This window comes from Balaenoptera musculus, chromosome 3 (assembly GCF_009873245.2).
Source record: "Balaenoptera musculus isolate JJ_BM4_2016_0621 chromosome 3, mBalMus1.pri.v3, whole genome shotgun sequence".
Classification (NCBI taxonomy): domain Eukaryota; kingdom Metazoa; phylum Chordata; class Mammalia; order Artiodactyla; family Balaenopteridae; genus Balaenoptera; species Balaenoptera musculus.
In genome coordinates this window covers 104,397,781-104,421,770 of record NC_045787.1, presented here as the reverse complement: position 1 = coordinate 104,421,770, position 23,990 = coordinate 104,397,781, and the positions used below count along the sequence as shown (strand labels likewise).

The 23,990-nt window shown below is 38.1% G+C and overlaps 1 protein-coding gene across 1 annotated transcript in view; it reads right to left on the bottom strand.

The window, feature by feature from the left end:
• The window catches only part of MEGF10 (multiple EGF like domains 10), a 156,263-nt gene that overhangs the window by 67,824 nt on the left and 64,449 nt on the right, over positions 1-23,990 (bottom strand). Inside the window, exon 5 of the mRNA XM_036845309.1 lies at positions 15,058-15,150. Within this exon, the coding sequence (XP_036701204.1) occupies positions 15,058-15,150 (93 nt within the window). The remainder of the gene's footprint in view (positions 1-15,057; positions 15,151-23,990) is intronic.

Here is a 23,990-nt window from a genome sequence, read left to right as displayed (position 1 = left end):
GAGAGAGAGAATAGGTTCCAAGACACACTGAGTTTTGAACATGTGTCAGCATTATGCAGCTACTTTATTTTAACCTCACAATAACTCGATGAGATGGGTATAATTACTTCAACATTTCATGTGGAAAATGGACTCAGATGATAATTTGCTCAGTCACTTAGCATTCAGGTGGCAAAAGCAAGGGTTCAACCCAAACCCATCAATGCTTCCGTATCTGCACTCTTCCACACACCCTGTGGACCATCCCAAGCGAGCAATGCTCATCAATTACCGGATCTGGTATCAGTGCTCATTACTGGCTTCTGCCTGCTTTTCAAAGGGGAACCCTCTGGGACAAAAGTGTCACAGATATTTGAGAAGTAATACTTGTTTGCCTAAAATGACAGTTCCTAGGCTTCAAAGTGTTAGTAGCAGGTTCATCAGAATGGTTTGATAAGAAATGTTCCAACATGTCCATAGCCATGTATGTATTGACAAAAACAAGGCATTAGGAAAAATCTTTGAACAAATGAGAGATGGTTTAGTAAATCTCTTGTTTTTGTGTAGACCAAGAAAAAAGAAAGGAGAACAATTAGAGATACAGAGAAATGCCAAATGGAGAGATACTCCAGAGGAAAGAACAAGGGCACATTAATACATTGTCTCATCCAAAGGACTCCCTCAGCAGAAAAAAAAAAAAAAAAAAAAAGGATGAAATCATTTTTCCCTTAGATAAAGAAGTGACGGTTACCATCAAATTCACCTTGTTACAAAATTCATCAATCACTAGCTGGCTCAAGAAATGGGTACGATTACTTAGCATTAGACAGGCCTGGACCTTAGCAGGGACACTGCAACTTCATAGGAATGGAAACTTGAGCAAGTCCCTGACCTTTATTATACTTAATTTTCTTTTTGTAAAATGGGGATGGTGAAATGTACTAATTAGATCAAAAGTACTTGTTGCTATGTGTGACACAGCACAGATCTGGTAGCAGCAGAAATTTTATTCCGTGGTTGGCACAGTGGAGCGTCCCACCCCTAGAAAAACATCCTCCAGCTGTATATGAGGCTGGAATAACAGGCCTGTCGGTGGTTTGCATTATTTGTTTGTCTTGCATGAATCATTCATGCCAAAAAGGACAACTTGGTTCTCACAATGTGAATTCCAAAAACAAACTGCCCAGTAACTCCATAAAGTAAAAACAAGCCCTGATGTATCACCCTTTTCATCCATTTTTATAAAGCCAATTGGAAAAAGCTCAGGCCTGGGATGAAAACCAGCGTTAATTTACATCCTATTCTTAATTGTTAATTAAAAACTGGATTTAGAAATTTCTCACTTGCTGATGATTAACGTGTTCAGAGGTGTAGGCTCATACATGGAGCCCAGAAATATAAAAGGAGAAACTTAGAAACAAACATGTGAACTTCTTAATAATCCTCCCCTTAGCATAAAGAAGTAGATGGTCATAAATAAAATCTAAAGAATCCTGCCATATTAGAAGGCATCAATTCCAGGACTTGATTTTTCCCCAGCTTATCTACACCCACCAAGACCACAGAAACAGCCTTGAAACACATTTTGAAGTATAAGATGCTTTTTTTAAAGCAATTGGTTCTGAATTACAGCGAAAACCAAAAGGGCCCAATTCTGTGTGCTTGTGTTTGGTATAAAGAAACCTTAGATGAACTGAGTAGTCCGTTTTTTTGTTTTTGTTTTATCTTGGTTTAACACCTCTGGGATCGAAGAGGTAAAACTGTAGAACTATATGGGGATCAAGAACTTTGTGGATACATCTCCACCAGATATTTACAAAGGGATAATGTGTTGAATCTTGGAACTCATGTTTATCATAGGGAAAGTGACATCAGTTTATAATACATAACTACCCTCTCCAGGGTTGTTGTTTGAAGTAACTAAGACTGTAAGTGCCCTTAACATCTAAATGTCAAGCATCTATTAGGTTACATCAGTCAGCTATACAGACTTAAAAACATATTTTTACATGGAGTTTGACCGTGATGTTCTCCATTGACTTTAAATGTAGGAAAATCTGTGATTATGAGAGAATTTAATAGGAAAGAAAATTCAGCCCTTCATATTCTCATATATAGACAAAGCACAAATAAGTCACTTTCAAGAAAATATCTCTACAGAGTGTGTGGCTTTCAAAAGAGACCAAAATAATTTTCTGCTGTCTCAAAGGATAGAAAAACATGATTCTTCCTGAAATATACACACTTTCTTCCCAAGCCTTGGTTCCCTCAGGGTCTTTTATCTCCCTGTGATTTCATTCCTTGTGCCTCCGGCTAACAAGGCTATGGTGTGTCATTCCCTTTGTTAATGTAGAAGAAAAGATCCTCTTTCAAAACATCAAGTGCTTTAAAAATAAAACAAGTTTGTAAAGCTTCTCCATCCATGAAGAAGAACAATAAAAATGTATTTTCCAGATCCTCTGAAAGCACTAAAACCTCATGTCCTTCACATGTCAAAAAGCCGGCTGGAGAGCTGACAGGGTGCCAGCAATCACTATGGACAACTACCCAGTGCTGTTTATATTAATATTATTCAGTGGCTGAGAGAGAACCTTTATTCTTCTTCTTTAAAAAATGTTTATTAAATGAATTTTCGAAGCATGAACTGTCATTTTATAACATCAGTGCATGCTTATCCCAAATTATGAACCAGAAAAAAGGGTGTGAAATGTTTATTCTTTAATGTTTCTAAATGTAAATGTTGATATCTCTCAACGAGAGCACATTGATGACTCTATTCACAGTGGAGGGAAATCTCAAGGATATAAATTGTAGGCTGGGATTAAGTAAGGGATTTGGGGGGATTACATTTATTCACTGAAGTCAAAAGAATAACAATGACCTTGGGAGCCATTACGGGATACTTTGCTTTATAAAGTCTTGCCATATTTTTGCTCTTTTGCTCATTTATTCTTGCATTAAAAATGTACAAATCAGCTTCTATGGTTACTAAGTTCTGTTTGTTGAGTACTTACTATTGCTCCTCCCTAAGACCTGTCTTATAGCTAAGATTTCTTTGTCTACTGGAAGAGACTGGCCGACAGTGAGACTCATCAGAAAAGAATGTGCTAAGCCTTGCAGTGCACAGGACACTCGAACACAGAGGACTTACACCCACTGCGCCTCTGGGCAGAGGAGAGCAGGGAGGGGAGAAGGCTTCCAGAAGAGGTGGGCTGGAGGTGAGCACTGAAGGATACGTACTCAGGACCACCACTGTGCAAGTACTTATTATCTTCATCCTGGATGTGAGAGGCCAAAAGGCGGAAGCCTTAAATGATTTGCTTAAAACCCAACAGTAAGGAAAATCAGGTCCCAAACCCTCAATGCTAACAGGATGGTCTGAAAAATTTAAGTTTTCTTGAGTAAAAAAAAAATTTAATCACAGAAGACAAGTACTACTATAGCAAAGGCCCACGTTCTCACAACCTAGAATTAACTGTTGTGACCATTGCATCACATTTGCTTCATCATTTAATGCAAGAAATAACACATTACAGTTAAAGTCCCTTATCTCCTTTGTACCTGGTTTTCAGTTCTTTCCCTACTCCTTCCTCAGAGGGAACCACAGTCATGATTTTTTTTTTTAATAAAAAAATTTATTTATTTATTTTGGTCTGCGTTGGGTCTTTGTTGCTGCGCGTGGGCTTTCTGTAGTTGCGGTGAGCGGGGGCAACCCTTTGTTGTAGTGCGTGGGCTTCTCATTGCAGTGGCTTCTCTTTGTTGCAGAGCACTGGCTCTAGGCATGTGAGTTTCAGTAGTTGTGTCTCGCGGGCTCTAGAGCTCAGGCTCAGTAGTTGTGGCACACGGGCTTAGTTGTTCTGCGGCATGTGGGATCTTCCCGGACTAGGGCTCGAACCCGTGTCCCCTGCATAGGCAGGCAGATTCTTAACCACTGTGGCACCAGGGAAGTCCCCACTGTCATGATTTTAATGTGTATCATTCTAGTCTGCTTGTGTGCCCAAAAATTATATATTGCATGTATTAATATATTATTAATATATTAATAATAATATATTGCATAAATTTTATGAATTTATTAGTTTTCTATTAAAATGTTTATATCACTGTGTATCTTGTTTTCACCCAATATTACGATATTGAGATCCACTAATGTTGACACATCTTTTAATGCAGTGTACTACTACATAGAAATTTATAGGAATGAATGGCTACACAGCATTACACTGTATTAACAACCTCCAATAAATCTATCTTTTCTCATATTCAAGGCCATTTTTACTTGTCTCCAAATTTTCACTGTTACAAAGATGCAAAGATTATATCCCCTATACATGTATGCAAAGGTTTCTCCAAGGTATACAGACAGATTATAAAGAAGTAAAAATAAAATTACCTAATCCTATGGTGTACACAAATCAACATTTTATTCTAGAGACAGCCAAACTGTTCTCCAAAGTTACTCTGCCAATTTACCCTCCTGAGAGCAGTGTGTGCAAGCTTCCTTTCACATCTTCATTAACACTTGATATTGTCAGACTTCTAGACGTTTGCCAATCAGATGGTGAAAAATGACATCGTGTTCCTCCATTATGCACTTCCTCAGTTATTACGAAGATAAATATTTTCATATGCTTATTAGCCAATCAGGTTTCCTTGCCTTGAATTACCTTATTGTATCCTTTGCCTAATCTAAAGTTGAGGGGGTTTTTTCCTTATTGATTTGTGGGAGTTCTTTACATATCCTATATACTAATCATTTGTTTTATACGTTGCAGAAATCTTTCTCCATTCTCTTCTTTCTCTTTTAACTTTGCTTATGGTGTCTTAAAGAACTGTTTAACTTTGATGCAGTCTAATTATTCTAAGAACTAATTTACAGCATGGATAAATCTGGTTTGTGTAATACTAATTTTACAACATGAGGCTATTTTTATTTGTAAGGATAAAGGGGCTTTTCTTTAATACATGAACAAAAATTCACAGCTATATACTAATATCAAGTTCAAATCAATTCCATTAAAATTTAAACTTTCTTTGGAAGTTACTTCCACTCATTTTGTGCAAGAGTAGTGAGTAGTAAAACCATTAGGTTTTCACAGAATTTTAAGACACCATTTATGGCCCAGAGGCAGGGCACTTATAACCTCTACTACTTACCCTATTGAAACAGTCTTTATAAGTAGTATAAATGTTATTGTTTTATTACTTTCTACACTTTATTAATTTACACATGTCAAACATGATTACTTTGCTCTAACATATATGTACAAATATTCAAACTTTTTAAAGTCAACTCGGTTGTCAATGAATTAGAAGATATTTTGACCAAAGAAGGAAAAAATGGTTTTTTTTCTCATCTGCCCTGAGGAAGTTTTCAAGTATTTAAAAAAATTCTTTGACACAATCACAAACAATAAGAAATTTGATATAGTCATGAAAGATACCGGACTATATGTTAAACCAGAGCACTTAATTTTAGCCAATTAAGAGCATAACCTTATGAGAGGAAATGTACATGGCTTTACTAAAATCAGGTATTAGTCTCCTTGATTTTACAGGTAAGGTAAAACCCTTCCTCTTTTGAGGGTGAGGAGCTCTCTACGTACACAACTTCTTCAAAGTTTATGGAAACGACACCTAGTTCATCTTGCCTGGCTTCTACAATCTCACTGCAGCTGCTAGTTTATGGGAATTCACCAAGGATGAATGAGCCTGCATTGCACACAGCCAAGGTGGATCCTGAAGCCACTGGAGCCTGAGCTCCCTTAAGGCCACTGAAGGAAGGACTTCAGGTCATGCCCTTTCTCTAGAAGACCTTTGACCACGTCCTCCTTGACTTCTCCAGATGCTTTGCCTATATATTTGTAGATGGACTTCCAATCCCTCTATTAAACTGAAAGCATTTGAAAGAAGAGGCAGAGTCTTTCATCTCTCATATCTCATGTTTATATCCATTACTGCTCCTGGAACATTTATGCCTTCATTCCTTCCTTCCACAAATATTTATTGAGAATAACTGGGTGCCCAGCACTGTGCTAGACATTAGGTGAATAAATTAGCTAGGCAGCAGTGAATAAAACAGACAAAATTCACGTTTCTATGGGCCTTCTATCCTGGAGGGGAATACAGACAAAAAAACCAAACCAAACAAACAAAAAAACGAAGTATTTTCAAATAGTGCCATTAAAAAACGTTAAAAAGATGACGTAATAGATAGTTACGGGAGAATATTGTTTATGTAGTCAGGGAAAGCCTCTCCTGGTGGTGACACTTAGATTGAAAGTTCGTTGACCTAAATTAGAAGCCAGCCACATAAAGTTCCAGGGAGTAGAGTATTCTAGGCAGAGGAAATATCAAGTGCAGGGGCAGAAATGAAACTACTGTGTTCCAAGAAACGTAGGCAGAGGCTGAGCAGTGTGGTACCCTGAGCGAGCAGTGGGATGAGAAGGGGCCGGGAAGGTAGGGAGGGACAGATCAAACAGGGCTTGGTAGGTCACGTCAGGGCTCTGGGGTTTATTCTAACTATAATGGGAAATACTGGGGAGTTTGGGGAAGGGGAGCAGTATGCTCTGAAGTGCATTTTTACAAGATCACTCTGGTCTCAATACAGAGAACTGACTGGAGTGGGGCTCAAGTAGATGCAACAGCAGGGAGACTACTGTGATCACCAGTTAAGAGAGGACGGTGGCTTGGATTTGAGTGGCAGGAGTAGAGAGTAGGAAAAGGTTAGATTATCTTATATTTTGAGGTTGAACCAAGATTTTCTGATAAACAGATGTAGAGGGAGATTACACAAAGTTAAAAAAAAAAAAAAAAGGAAAAAATATCAATAAATGATGTGTGTGGAGTGGAGTTAAATAAAATGACAGCCCAGCCTTGTCTTTACAGCATGTGAACCAACTAGCGCAAGTAACAAAAACATCTATAGTGTTCTCACCATGCCCCGAGCAATGTGAACCAGACGTGAATTCATCTGGTAAGGACATTAATGGCCAGAGGTCGGATATAATGCAAAAAACTGCACGAGGGCTCTGTCTGGGGAGCCTCCTGGCAAGCAACTGTGGACAAAGAGAGGCTCCTGCTCAAGAAGGGTGTGGCCTGCTGGGCGAAACGACATGTCCACAAAGAGCCCCTCCATCCATTCTCCAGTCCACAGACCGGTCTGATGCGAAGTCTGGTGGAAGGCACAGTTGTCACACAAGGAATTGTAGGTAAGTACCATTTACTGAGCCATTATCATGCCACCAGGCACAGTGCTGAGTGCTGGGTACTCAGCAGGTATTGTGTCATTTAATTCTCACAAGCATATGACATAGATACTTTGAACCTTATTTTAAGCTAAGGAAAGTGAGGCATAGACACAGCACAGAATGGAGAGGCACTAAGTCTACTCTCATTCAGTTCCAACAGGGAGTTGGGTGGGTGGAGGTGGAAGAGATTGTCTGCCACTCCAGAGAGTAAACAACAAAAGCCCAGGTTTCAGACTCCTTCACAAAGGCAAAATCAGCAGTTTCCGTGTGTGACCTCTATCAAGACACTCAGGCAGTCCATCAGTGAAATAGCTTTCGGGCAGTTCCGATGAACCATTCATCCCGAGCTCAGTCCTCCCCACCTGTTATCAGTGTCCGGCCCCCATGCCAGTGAACCCAAATGATCCACTCTTATTCTGCTGCTCCATCAACCTGACTTCTAAAGTAGTTCTGACAGGGTGATGGGTATGTTAACGACTTGCCGCGAGGACTGGGCTCCGGTGACTTCTCTCCCCAGACAACATCGATCCTCTATTGTATCCAGTCAATAGACCTTTACAGCAGACTTTGCTGGCGAACAAGTCAGCTTTTTGTGCCTTACAATTTCTGGCTTGTAATACCCTTCAAATGGATTCCCCCATTCGAATATCCTGCAGGCAAATTCTTATTACTTATTCCGAGCAGCACAGCGTGCTTGCTTTATCTCAAAGGTTATCAGTATTCTTAATGTTGTATCTGAAAATGTTTGAGCTAGTCTGGCCTCCTAGGCATGTTTTCACTACTTCCAAGTACGTTTAACCAGAAATGCTACTGGTGACTAAATAAACCCCAGTTTGGATTTTCTAGACCAAAATTAATTTCCATTTTTTGTTTCTAGTTGGTACTAATGTCAAAAGCCTAGGGAACAAGCATTTGAAAACTATTTGCTGGCTGCTGGCTGATTTAGGACTCTCCATGTGTTTTTGGATGTGCCCTATAGCCAGAGGAGAAATAAATTTCTCTATAGACCTTTAGAAAATCATAAATAGAATTATATGGGTCGAGAGAACAAATGTATTGTTGCTACTCATACAAAAGGTTTAAAGGGTTTCCAAAACAAAGAAAGATCTCGAGGATTGCAGAGTAAATCACACATAGAATCATAGGTTTGAAAGGGATCGTAAACACAATCTGGCCCAACATTCTTAATGTTACAAATGAGGAAATTACAAATTACAAACGCATCCAACCAAATTGGTATCATTTTAAATGACATGTTAGTGTGCCCTCAACACCTCTCAGGAACCTTTGTTTTGCTATTTTGTCTGGTGGTATCAGTCCTGCCTCCTGCTCTCATTCACTGACCTTTGTCACTTTCACCAAATCTCCTTTCCAGCTCCAGGAGGCACCAGATCCTTATTAAAATTACTGGCTGTGAATGAGATGCGAGTCTGGTTCCACTATTTACCAGAAGCATAAACTTAGGCAAGACACTTAATTTTTCTGTGCCTCCATTTTCTCATCTGTATAATAGGAACAAGAATTGTAACAATGTAGTTCCTGTGAAGCCGTAAAGCCCTTACAAAGATGCTTGGCACATACTAAGCGCTCAATAGAGAAGAACTATTGCTGTCATCATCACTATCAATGTGCCCAACTTCTGCTCCCCTTGATATCAGCAGATTATCTCTTCCCCAGTTTACCAAGAGAAGAAAGGTCATCAAATATGAACTCACTCAGATCCTCCTCCCCACTGCCCGTGAGCTCCTGAGCCCAGAAACCTATCGACATCCTGCCTGCCACTCTTTCCTCCCTCGTTTTGTTGGGAATGGGAAGTACTTCATGCTAATCCTTCCATCAGTGTCAGGATCCCATCCGTCTTCTCAGGAGCTGTGTTCCCTCGATTAAATGACCTCTCAATTCAATCTCCAGACTCTGTCTTTTCTTTCACCATCCTCTCAGCCTCTTTCACCTTAAAACACAATCAAAAGCAAACAAACAAACACCAAACTTTCTCTTGAGCCTACATTTGTCTTCTACTAACTCCTTATCTTTTTGCCCTTCCTTGTTGACTTCCCAGTTAAGTTTCTGGAAGAGGAGTCTATGCTTTAGCATCTTTGCATCACCCCTCACCCCACAGCAGTCTGCTTTCTGTCCCCAGCACAACATTAGGCCCTTCTTTCTAGTCCAGCCAGAAAACCTCTCACTACTTTACCCACCACCACCATTTCTAGCTTCCTCAATCCACCTCTTCTCCTGAGGCTGTTCTCTTCCTCAGGACGAGACATTTACAAGTCTGTCTACTTTTCTCCAGGCTGCGAGCTCTGTGGCACCAACAACTATTCCTCATTGGTTTCTTTATCTGCAGCATCCAGCACAGTTCCTTGCACACAGTAATCAATGAAAGTTCAAACTATGAACACATGAATGACCTTCTCAGAAGCATACATTCAATATCATTAAATGAAACAAACATTTACTGCTCTCCAATCACATGCCAGGCACAGTGGAGGCTAAAGACATTAATAATACACAGCCCCTGCCCTCCAGGAGTTGTTTACCATCCAGTGAGGGAGGAAGAGAAATACAGGACTGATGAACAGACAAGAGATATTGATGGGGGAGGAACAGAGAGAGAACAGGAAAGAGGAGGAAAGAGAGAAGTGGAGCTAAGATAATGTTACACAGGCTAGGGTATTCTTTAGGATGCCAATAGAAGTAAAATACATACATGCTTTTTTAAAAAAAAATCATTTAATCAAACCTAAAAAGAGGTAATATGCCCAAGTCAGTCAAATAAATCATGATTTCACTTCAAGCAAACAGACCATGTTCAGTTCTCTGACACACCTGGTTTTTCATACAGAAAATACATTGAGACCCAGGAACACTGATTGTATACCATATGTAGGAATCCGTCCATCCACTGACAAAGTAAACAGTCATACTAAACCTCCAAGGGAAGCCTTTTTAAATTTGTGCTTGTGAAGGTACTGTCAGACTCTTAATTTCCCATGTATATTGGGAAGGAAAAAATATACAGAGAGATAGCTATGAAAACGAGTTACTCTTCTGGCTGGAATGATTGATCCTGATTATCACAGGGAAACTGGGCTGCTGCTGCATAACGGGAGAAAGCTGAACTATGTCTGGAACCCAGGGGATTCTGTGGGGCACCTCTTGGTACTTCCATGCCCGGTAGTAAAGGTTAATGGAAAGTGTCAACAACCAATAAAAGGCAGGACAACTGAGAATTCAGATCCTTCAGGAATGGAGGTTTGAGTCACTCCTCCAGATGAAGAACCCTAAGTAGCTGAGGTTTGGGCTGAGAGGGAGAAATATGAAATGGGGAAGAAGGAGGCCATACATACAAGTACAGCATGTGACTAATTACAGAAAAGAGGCCTGTAGTAGTTTGTAACATTTCTCTTTGCTTGCTACATCTATGTGTTTATTTGTAGAAGCTATTTTCTTTTTTTCTGCTCTTTGCATTTTTATTTAATTTTATATAAAATAAAAGTTGTTGGAAGATAACTTTAGTATCTAGGTAGCAAAATATTCAGTGGTATTTCATCTGAATTTCAGGAAAAATTAATATAACCAGCAACGGATACCATGACTGTTGGGACTTGCATCTCCTCATTTGGGGAAAAGAGTGAGAACATCTTAACTTGTAAGATGTCAGGCTGCATTTTATTAGATGGAAATGCAGAGTCGTTTTGTTGATGTACAAGAATTCAAATGTATGTAGAAAGGTGCACAGAAGAGCTGAGTAAACAAAGGAGTGGACTGGACCAGTTATCACTTTATTGTCTCTCAGGGCTAAATTTATCCTTCATTTTTATCTACAAAAATGGAAGTGGGCCCTTTAAGTACTCTTCCTTTGCCAGCTGGCTGACTGTTAGGCATTTTCTGTAGGGTGCCGGAGAGACTCTGTAGGAGGAAGGTGTTGCCCATCATGGTTCTAGTGTGCCAGCTCAGCTGACTCCGGAAGTGCCCGTGGCTCTTCCAGCACCCAGCCCCTGCCCTGTCAGCACAGTGGGGGTGGCTTCTCCAGCACGGGCAGCTTCTTCAGCATCCAGCTCCTACAGTGCACTGTGGCCAGCAGCACCCATCAGCCAGCACCTTCCCCTGGCATTCCCCCTTGGGCTTTTTTGTAGCAGAGTGCTTCTGGTAAGACACTTCTCCAGAACAGCTTTCTCAAGCATCCTATAGAACAGATTTCTAGCAAGTTCCAGAAAGCAGATTTCCAGCAAGTTTCACTAGGGGTGTACCATGGCAGTCTCTCTGCCATTCAGTGAGCTGTGGCTGTGCTCTAACAAGGTCTGCATCACACCGTTAGTGGGGCTTCCTCTTTGGGTGTTCTATCTCAGCCCTAGGAGTAGTGGATGCTCCTTATTTCTGCCATTCCTGTATTCTTTTGAGTGTTATCTACTTTCTACTAGCCAATCTCTACACCAAATTCATGTTATAGCTAATGATTCTTTTTAATAAACTTTCCCTGTTCAAGTTACTATGTGTTCCAGGAGCAACGAGCACACCAGCACCCAGATCTTGGTTTCTAAATACCATTCTCCAATGGCTCATTCTAGGACTGAAGCAGGAAAAACACAAAGTGAGCTTGGAGTATCCTACAGTAGCAGAAAGTAAGGAACTGCTCAAAAGACCAAACAAAACAAAACGACCAAACAAAAGGACAATGGCGTGTGAAAAGGACACAGAAGCCACCTAAAAGAACTCCCAGTTGCCAAAGCTGGAACAATTTAAGCAACAAAATAAACAATATAATATTGACTTCTCATGTAAATATATATGAGTCCACACTGATATAAATAAATGATTGATTAAATGGGAGAGAATAAATAAATCTTCCCTATAGAATATGTCCAGATAACATATGTAGATATTCTCCCCCTCAAAACCATGGAGCTTAATCTCTACCCTTCATCCTTGAGGGTAGGCTAGACTTAGTGACGTATTCTCAGAGAAAAAGGAAAAGGAAAAATAGTAACTTTATGTGGAGAAACCTGGCAAACACTACACATCACCAAATGATGAAGGTTAACCGAATGATGACACCATCAGTGCTGTTGTGTGAATATCATCATACGCCTGATACGATATAATGAGACAGGCACTTCAACTCTGTGGTATTTTCATAACCTGTACCCCTAGTCTAGTCATGAGGAAAACACAGACTGGGGGACATTCTGCAGGATATCTGGCCAGTTCTCGTCAAGTTTGTCAAGGTTATGAAAAACAAAGACTGAGCAATTGTCACAGACCAGAGGGGACTGGGGAGATGTGAAAATGCAGTGCAGTGCTCAGGACTAGATCCTGGAACAGAAAGAGGACATTAATGGAAAAAATAATAAAATCCAAATAAAGTCTAGAGTTTGTTTAATAGTAATATACTAGTAAGGAACTAACTGGTAGTGTATTCATGTCAATTTCTTTTGGCAATTAGTTTTGCCAAGCTAATGGTAACTTAATATGTTAAGGGAAAAACTGGATGCAAGTGTATGGAAACTGTCAACTCTCTTTGTAACTCTTCTAAAATTGTTCCAAAATGAAAGGTTTACTCAAAAAATTATTGCAGTTTCTGTCTCTTGATTGGACCCTGACTAATACAAGGAACTGGTGTCATTAAAAAAGCAATCATTTTCTGGATCTAACATATATTATCAAATATATGCATAACAATAACCAGAGAGGAGGGGGCAGAGAGATAAAAATCCTTGGGAATTAGGCCATTTTAACTCTGCTACTTAGTCGATTACTAGAGTGTGCATTTGCTTCAAGAATTATCTGGCCAAGAGTAACTAAATTACACACCTCCTAATGAGTGATATTAGGGTAGCAGCTATAGACAAAACCCAGGTAACAAAATTCAGTGCTCTGGCTCAGAATAGCATTTTCTTAGGTGCTTAAAAAAGGTGTCAGAAATGTTTTCTAAGAACATCTTTAAAGCCTTCAGATATCTGTCCACATTTATTTATGCTTCTGTTCATGATAAAGCCAAAACATAAGCTGTGGAGAATAAACTAAAAGTCACCTCAATATCATCATCCAGGATTGAAAGAACATGTGTTGTCAGAATTCTAGAGGCTTTATTCAAAAGTCAGTCAACTCCGAAATGAAGCAACAGTTTGTTTTCTAGAAGGCTTAAATCAGTTCTAGAGAGTCTGAAACCCATGTAGACCTTTTGTTTTGTTTACACACTCTTTAGTCTGATCTCTCAGTTTGAGGTAGGCTGCAGTTCTTAGGGGACAAAGTATGACTGCAACTAAAATTATTCCACAGTATTCTCGCCCTGATATTAGTAACAAATCTCATTTCTCAAATGAAGAATATAGCCACTCTTCTCTTTCCCAGTGGTTTATATAATAATGTTATTTTTCTTCCAAATGTGTAGGCACAACTGATCTTTAAGTTGGAAAAGTCAATGAAAGCAACAATGCATTTGAGGTCAGTTGGCCAGAAAAATGGACATGAGCCAGATCCCACATCCCAAACATTTTGCCTCAACGGCATGTGAACGAAGTGCCCTCTCTCCTCCTGATCTCTAACAGAAGGCTAACAAAACCCTGCAAGACAGTTACCCACTGGAATGGGAAGCCTGTCGGGGCAGAAAGACGCATGCACACGTGCGCGTGCACACACACACACACACACACTCCCTGTTTAGGACACGATAAAAAGGCTCTTTCACATGGAATGTTCTATGCACAGACAGCATAAGGACCTCCCCTGAAGATGCTGTTTTAGAGGCAGTCAAGAGATCACAAGTCTAAAACAAGTAGTTCTAACAAGATAAAGAGTAATCTCCCCAATTCCAAATGGAAGCAAGTAAAAATTCTTAAAACCAGCTTATCTACATAGCTTGAAGTTCTTTTGGACTAGTTTCAGAAAATTCTTTGGTAGCAGGGAGGACAAAGTTGTGTTGTCACGAGAGTCTGCTAATTTTTAAAACTATTTTTCCCTTTCTCTAAATGTAAATGTTTCATGCATTACAATTTAGTTGCACTTCAATTCCTTCTCACATTTTTCAAGGCAAAACGAAGTATAAAGGAACAGGAAGAGTGCACAATTACACGCACAGCAAGGAGTTAGCCAGAAGACCTAAGTTTTAACTGTGAAATTTAGAAAAGCAACTGTATTACATGACATTCCATCATTTAATCCTCATAATAATGAATACAGGATTTTAAGTGCAATCTGCTTATAGTCCAAAACACCATCATTTTACAATTATAATTCTAACATAATGGAGAAAAATTATATACTATATTATGAATTGATTTAATACCTAAATGTTCATGAATTTTCATTTATTACCAATAATTCTCCCCAGTAATCTAAGCAAGTACTTATTATTTGCACCTCAGAATTCAAAGATTAATATGTTAAGCATTGAAAATATCAATTTTACTTCTGCTTTAGAACCAACAAGTGGTAAGTTTTCATCACCAAGAAAATATATTAGATAAACAAACAAGTACAAACAGATGCAGGAATACAGTAGCTGTGTTACCAAAACTGCCTTACTGAGTTAAGGAATCTAACTTCTGGACCCTACCCTGGAAAATGCATTGATATTCACAGAAGTACCAGAATCAGATGATTGAAATCTTCTTTCCAAGTACCTTTCTTTATACTCTATTCATAACAGTTCTGTGTATAATACATGTAGAGATTTAAAAGAAACAGTATTCGTGAGTTGGATTGGGAATCTACACCACGTTCTGTATTGGGATGAAGAGGGAAACCTGTGGCTCATGTAATCTGCAGACAAGAGGCCCATACAGCAAAAACATCCGGAGACAGACAACAGCAGGTGGAAACTTACCACTGGAGCAGTTGGTCCCACCCCAGCCAGGCTCACACTGACAGGTGTTTGGAGCAATGCAGCGACCATGGACACATTTATCAGCACAATGGGCTGTCAGAGAGAAAAATCAATCAAATAAGGAAAGTTGGCACAAGAAAAAAACCCCAACAACACAGCTGTTTCACATCTCAGTCTCAAGTATCACTTAAAAACAACATGCATGCTTGATAATTTTCTTCAATCCGTTCCTCAGCCCTCTTACAGTCCTCTGTGTAACCAAACAATTCCCCTTCTTATTTTGATACCTCCAAATAAATTCCTTCATTTCTACTATATAATTCTACTTCATGCTAAATTAGCAAAGAAGTTTCAAGGAAAATTGCCTAATCCACTTTTTAAAAAAATTATCAGTGACTACCAAATATATCCTCTTTGTTTCAGGAGGAGCGTATATGGATACACAAACAAACCACAAAGCAAGATCTCAGGACTCCAGGGCGACAAGAGTAGTCTGAAAGGTATTCCCTTTACATAATACCTTCACTAGAAACAATAGTCAAATTTCTTTGTGCACATGTTATTCACAACCATGACACAGCAGACTTAGATGTCCTTTTTCTGTTGAGGAGAATATTCGAAAAATGTCACCCAGGCCTTCAGGAAATAGTAAATCTCAATTCCTCTTTTTTTAGTGAATATCACTGGTGTGACCCAACCCATGGAAATAAGGGGTATCATTGCAAACATGAGTGGATGAGTAGTCTGATGATTTCCAAAGGAAAGCTCAGTGGGCGATAGAAAGGGATCAGAAATATGCTGTGTTGAACATCAGCATTATCCTCAACATTAGTGCCACTCAGGTTGGTTAAATCTTCTTTAAAATACCTGGATATATGAGTAATTGTGAGAACAACTTGGAAGAGTTTGGATTTCAGATGTTCCAGAATTTCATTTAAGGATGGGATAAGGTATCCTATGCTTTAGAGATAAGTTTTATTAATTCATGTCTTATTACAAAAGTAAAACAGGTCTCCTGTCCAAATATAAAATACCAATAAGCAAAATAAACCTCTCTCTTAAGGAAAAAAAAAAGAGAATCATAATATTTTTCAGTTTGCCTTCCCACTTAATATAATGAGAAAAAAATCTTTCTATGTCATTAAATATTCTTTTGTGTGATTTATATACTGTGTGTAAGTCTATATTGTGTATATATATTTATATATTTTGTGTATATATACTTATATATGTTGTGTATATATATGTATATATAGTATAGGATATATGTATATAATATATATATTGCTGGACCAAAAGTGATAATCACTTCTAAGGTTTTTATCAAAAAGATTTAGACATGAAGAGATATAAATGAAAGGCATTTTAGATGAAAAGAAAGCAAAAGCAAGCGGTAGAAAGAAAAGCAAATGGAAATGAGAAGATCTGTTTGGGCGCAGTGTTTGGAGCAATAGCTTTGGAAAGAGAGAGACACTTTGAAAACCAAACTAAGGTGTCGGGACTTTATTCTGAGAATTAGCTGGGAATATTCTAATGAAAGATATAAATTTGTTATAAGAAAGAAACTATCAGGTAGGTCACCTGATGAGGACACTGCAACAAAATGAAGTAACCAAAATTTCAGGAAATACACGTTTATGTCCTATTACTAGAATAATTCTTTAGCATCCAGGCAATTTGGTGAGGGGTATCAGGCCAGAAGAGCTAGAGATTTTGACACTAGAGTTCCAAGGAGATGCTTAGCAACCTCATAATACTTGATACAATTATGTATTTAATTATAATGAGAAGCAAAATCTGCCTGTAACATATGAACACACTGCCCTACAACATGTTGACTTCTGCTGCCAGGTTAAGTCGACATGTGCTAATCTCAGGGTTCAGTGCCTCCAGCCATTTCTATGCATGTTTGATATTGCAGATGGGTCATTCATTCAAAAGGCCATAGCTCTGTACTGTTATTTCTTAAAATTTAGCTATACATGTATAAGCCAGCAAAATACTATAACTAGAGTATGCAAGGTTCAACTAAATGCCACAGAAGGCCCAGTTCTAATTGTGTAGGGCATGGTCTGGATCCTGTATCACACTGTATTATGGTAGCCAGGACACCCCCATCTTACAGAGAGTGCTGGCACCCATTGTAAATACGTAAATTTGACCATGCTTGGTCTAACTTGTCTTACGTACTGATGGCATCTATGCTTGCAACATACTGTTAGTGATCAGCCTTCAGACATCAAATTCCCAATTTATCCTGCATCAAGATACTAAAACTATTTAAAATTCTGTTTGTATATTTTGAGAAGTTTTAAAAATCAGATACTAGATCTCTTTAATATGAAACCAGAGTTTTCTGATAGTGTGCCTCTAAAAGAAAACACAGAAATTGGATATGATGGTTGATGAAAAGAAGTATCATTCATATCCTCAAACTTCAAATTTTTGTGTTTATTTAAAATACTCTTGTTGGTCTCACCCATTAATTTTACACTAAGAAAATGTTATAAATGTTAACTTATAAGGTATATCTATATTAATAAAACACTACTTTGTCTTTATATCTTAGGCATCTACACATAATTTCATTTGACAGAAAAATCAGTTCCACTATTTGAAACTTGGAAAATCTCTGGGTTCCCAGGACACTGGATTGGATGACAGCAACCTGGGGTTTCCTATCTACAAAGAGCGGGTGGCCAGGAGAGGAAGGTTTTTGGGGGTGTTCCATGGGAAGGTCTTAATTTGCTCCTCCCCTTTTTTCTGTCTCCTTTCATTTTCTCACTCCTTATCTTCCTTTTCACCTTCTTTTACTACACATCTTTCTCTCCCCTAAACTACTTCCTTGATATGCACAGTCACCATACAGAATGCAGATTAAACTGTGGTTTTAGTTGTAGTTGTGTTGGCTCTTAGCCCCTGAGTAACCCCAAAAGATTTCCACTGTACCCACCTGAATCAAACAGAAAGAAAGGTAAGACAGAGCAAACAGGTCTAGAACCTTTCCTCCAATATCAAGATGGCCTTTACTAAAATGGGTAAAGAAATGCATGATAAGCTAAACCTGGGTCCCAGAAGATTAGGAATCAGAATTGCTTATGCTTGGATACTAATTGATTGTTTTTTGTTACTCTTGTTTTGTTGATTACAAAAAAGGATATTAAGTGAATTTCTATATGTAAAAATCAAAGGAGATCTGCTTCAAAATGCTTTGAGATTGCTGAATAATCATACGAATACTCTCATGTTTGATTCCTGATGATATGAACTTTGTGTTTTATGAAATAAACACCAAGAAGTCCAGTCAACTGTAATAGATGGAAAAAAATCCTATCATGGTAATTTTAAAATCTAGATTATTTCTATGAAAATTTTGAAATAATAACATTTGGCTAAAGTCTGAAGCAAAACGTAAATAGATAGTTAGCAGAAAACAAATTAGTCTGTAAGTTAATTAGGAATTGGAAGGGGCAATCTGCTTTCCTAATGATTTTTTTTCTTAATTAAAGCTAGAGTCAAAGGAATCAACTTGAAGCATTGAAGTCTAAAGTCAAATAATGATCTAAGTAATGGAAAATATTATTGGTACAGATTCTCAAAGGAAAGAACACGGAATTCTCCTGCCATGGTGCAGAATCTCCACATGACATTAGACTGTCACACAAGTGCCATCTGTGTTCCATGCCCTATCCCACAGCTTGGGACTCTCCACATTTAGCAGCAGCTCTCACCAAGCACCCACAAGACCAGTGGGAGCAAAGAGAGACAGCAGAGGAGAAGAGAGCAAGCTAGAAAACTGTGTTCTCTGATGTCCCAACTCTCCAAGTTGCAGTAACACTAACCATGGCATATGTGGTGACAAACACAGAGCCTGCCTCTAGGAAACTGACTGAGCTAGATCCCTACCCTAGCTTCATCTTTCCTCTTTTAGCCTCAAATGCCACCTACTCTGGGTGCTGAGTTTTATGACTAACAAACTCCACTTGAGAACCCAAGGTGGGTTAAAGACATGAATTTGTCATATAGAAAATTCCAAAGTCAGCTGGAAACGAGAAAGGGAACAGAGGTCTCCTGTAGCAAATGTTCAATAGCTTAGATTTCAAGGACAAGCACAAAAGAACTATCCTAAATATGGCTTTCTTATCCATGGAAACTGTCATTTTATTCCCTATCCTATTCTTATTTTTAAAAGGGCAATTAAAACCAGGAAAATGCTAGCAAAGACAATCTATCCAATATGATTCTTTTTCACATCTCTCTTTAAGAAAATCATTAATATCACATTCTGAGTTTTCAGTAATCTTTTATAGAGACCAGATGTAAGCTGAATATGTGGACCCATACTTGGTACACCGCTGCAGACACATCAAGTTGCAAGGAGCAGCCAAGGCATCTTCTCCCTCAAGAACTGGGGGGCAAGAGACACTGATGAGAAGAACATGCCACATCTATGAATTGAAAGCTGTGGACAGCCTGTCTGCCTGATGGACACATGAGGACTGACCCAATGACCCTGGAATCTTCTCTAATTAGGCTCCTATTTCAGCCTTAGCTCCTAAATCCCATTACCAGTGACATGGATCTCATTCCTTTCACTTGTAAATATTTGCCTTTAATACTGAGAGCTACTAACTATACTCAATAGTTTTCTCTTCTGCCATATACATTTCCCTTTGGATTTACACCTAGAATATGGCAGAAAGGTGAAAGTAAGAGTGGGCAGACTAAAGACTCCTTTAAACCAATTGTATCTCTAAACACAGTACCTACTGTGTCCTAGAGGATATATTATAATCAATGCATTTAAGTTAATTTGAAAAATGTTTCCATGATCAAAGTATCTCTTGAAAATAACTGTCGATTAGAAACACACACCTTCCACCTAATCCATCTTTCCCCAGAAGTGTCTTTTATCTTGATGTCATGAATAAAGAGCAAAAGTGACAAATCTTATTTTTGCTCATATTTTATTCGGAGTTGCTACAGAGGAACATAGATTTTTAGAGTTAAAGGTGCCTTTACTGAATGTGATTTCCACATTTTTCAGGCAAGAAAATGGGGACTGGGAAAATGGAATGATTTTCCCAATATTTGCAGCTGGCATTAGAGGCAGAAGTAGGAGTGAACCCAGGTGCCTGAATCCCAGTGGACCAAAACTTCTGATGAGTTTTGATGGCAGTGGGGAGGCAGGAGGGAAAAGGATGGTAGTAGCTGTGCTGGGTCAGATATTAGGGCAGGTGTACTGGACAACTGCGAGTCGGGAGTTAGAAGATTCAAAGGAGGAAGAGAAAGAAAGCAGAGAGTTGACTCCTAAGATAAACTTTACCCACTACATACTTTTGTTTGAGGCCAATTACATGCAAAGTCTTTACAAAAATCTAATTGCTACGACAGTATTCACTACAGACAGGAATCATTTTGTTTTCATATTTGCAGACATTACATTGTAGCCTACCCTATTGTGTTTGTTTATAAAAAGGAAGAGAATTCACTTTTCCTTCAATTTAATATTTACTGAGGTAGCAGGCACATTACTAGGCACTACTATGGATACAAAGATGGCAGACCGGGAACTCTTAGTCTGCAGAGGAGGTCAAATACAGGCTCCACAAAACCTAACTGCAGAGCAGAATGCAGATGTAATACAGAATTATGAACAAATACTCTGAACCATATTCAATAATTCCATTTATATGAAAAGTCTAAATAGGCAAAACTATAGAGACAGAAAGTGTATTAGTGGTTGTCTAGGGCTGGGAGGGACTGAGGGTGAATGTCGGGTGATGGCTAATGGATACAGGGTTTTATTGAGGAAATAAAAATACTCTAAAGTTGATTGTGTGCTGATTGTACAACTCTGTAAATATGCTTAAAAAACCCCACTGAATTATACACATTAAATAGCTGAATTGTATGGTATGTGAATTACATCTCAAAAAGTCATCATAAAAATACTGTGGCAGCTGAGGAAAGGGAGCAATTGATTCCAACTAGAGTGAGATCAAGGAGGGTCTCAGGAAAGAGAGAACATCTGAGCTGAGGAAGTAGACACCTTTGTAATAAAGCTGCAGGAAAGAGGTGCCAAAAGCAGCTGCCTCATACTCCATCCTCTTTTCATCCCATCCCCAAGGTTACATAACCCGCTGCATAGGGTCAGGGGCTCTCATCCCACAGCCACCAGTGGTCCATATATGTGACGTGCATAGATTGCTGATCAGTCATGGAGAGTGAGAAAACACTGGAAGTCTAGAAAGTTGCACTTGGTAAATGTATTTTTAAAAATCCATATATAAAATTCCTTTCCTTCCATTCTTGATGGCGCTTTCATGGCTGTGAAGGACAAGTACAAAGAGTGATTACCAGCAGTGTCTTTGGCAGACATCTCTAATTGTATACATAATGTCTAGTCTTCCTTCCACCTTTATTAACAGAATGCCACTTTCACCAGGGACAATGGTGTGACCAGCAATAAACCACGTTTCCATCCCTCTTTCTGGATTGATGTGTCCATGTGGAAAGAGTATAGGGGGAGAGATCAATAGTAAGAGCAATCCCCCATCTCTTTCTTCTTCCTGATGCCAGGTGTGTAGACAAAAAGGCTGAATCTGCAGATCTGAGGGAAGGGCCCAGGGAATCATGAAACACTTTGCTCTGAATTTCTTGCATGGATGAATAAATGCCATAAACCACTCACTTCCAGACTTTTCATTACATAAAAATTAAAAATTCCTCTATATATGTTTCTATTTTTCAGATATCTACTTATCACAGCCAAACATGATTCCTAACATACACTGCCCCTTTGGAAGATCTTTCTGGTGAGTCAGTTTCTAAATTGAAAAATATATATATATATAATAGCAGAAAATAATTATCTCAAAAAATGTCCAAAAAGCACTTGGAAAAATCCAAAATCCTGAAAAAAATTCTCTTGACCCCTTAGATTAGGAACAAGACAAGGATGTCTACTCTTATAATTTCTAGTCAGCATTGTACTGAAGGCTCTAGCAAGGTAATAATGCAAGAAAAAAGAAGTAAAAGACATCCAGATTGGGTAGGAAGAAGTAAAATTGCCTTTATTTATAGATTATTGAAATATATGTATGTATGTATAGAAAGTCTGATGAAATCTACAAAAAAAGCTACTAAAATAATGAGAGTTTAACAAGTTTGCAGATAAAAACCAATATAAAAAACTTAATTATACCTCTATATACTGGCAAGAAACAATCAGCAATTGAAATTTTAAAAGCCATTTATAATAACACCAAAAATATGAAAAACTTAGGGATAAATCTGACTACAGATGTGAAAGACCTATACACTAAGAACTAGCAACATTGCTGAGAGAAATTAAAGAATTAAACAAAACTATCAACGAAAGTGACCCATTTGACATTTACAGAACACTCCACCCAACAACAGCAGAATATATGGGATATTCTCTCTAAATAGAGAGAGAGACATTATTTATGAATCAGATGACTCACTATTGTTAAGATCAATTTTCTCCCAAATAGATCGACAGATTCAATGCAACATCAGTCCAAATCCCAGCAGCTTCTTTGGTAGAAATTGACAACCAGATTTTAAAATTCATATGTAAATACAAAGTACCTACAATAGCCAAAATAACTTTGAAAAAGATAAAGGCTAATACTACTTGATTTAAAGACTTAAAAACTACAGTAATCAGGACAGTGTGATATTGATGTAAATATAGACAAATAGATCAATGGAATGGAATAGAGTCCAGAAATAAATCCAAACATGTATGGACAATTATACTTTGAAAGAGGCACAAAGGCAATTCAGTGAATAAGAACAGTCTTTTCAACAATGCTGGAAAATTTGGATATCCATAGGCAAATAAATAAATATAGATACATAATTTTTCACCATATACAAATATTAACTCAAAATGAATCATAAACCTAAACATAAAACCTAAAAGTATACAACCTCTAGAAAAAAACATAGGAGAAAATCTTTATGACCTTGAGCTGGGCAAAGATTTCTTAGATATGCCACCAAAAACTACAACTTGCAAAAGAACAAATTAATAAATTTATCCATCAAAATTAAAAACTTCTGCTCTTCAAAAAATACCATTAAGAGAATGAAAAGATAAGTCACAGAATGGAAGAAGTATTTATAAAAAAAATAGCTGATAAAGAACTTGTATTCAGAATATACAAAAATACTAAATAAGAAGATAAACAGCTCAATTACAAATAAATAAATAGGCAAAAGATTTGCACACTTCACCAGAGAAGATGTACTAATGGCACATAAGCTCATGAAAAGATGCTCAATATCATTAGTCACTAGAACAGTATGAATTAAAACTGCAATAAGATAATATTACATATCTATTCAAATGACTGAAATTAAAGACTGACTGTACCAAGTATTGGCAAGGATTAGAGGAATTGGAACTCTCATACATTGCTAGTGGACAACTACTCTGGAAAATTTTGTCAGTTTCTTAAATTGTTTATGGACATTTGGATTACTTCCAGTTTTGGGCTATTACAAATAAAGCATCTCCAAACACTATGTACAAGTACCAAATGATTCAGCTATCCCACTCCTAGGTATTACCCAAAAGAAATAAAAGCATAAGTCCATACAAAGACTTGTACACAAGTTCTCAGAGCAGCTTTATTTGTAGTTGCCAAAATCTGGAAATAATACAAGTGTCCATAAACAGATGAAAGAATAAGTTATGGTATATCTATACAACAGAATACTACTCAGCCGTAAAAAGGAACAAATCAATGATACACATGACAATATGGATGAATCTAAAAGTGATTATGCTGAGTGAAAGAGACCAGACATAAAAGAGAACACACTGTGATTCCATTTGTATAAAGCTCTAGCAAATGCAAACTAACCTGAAGTTACTGAAAGCAGATCAGTGGTTACCA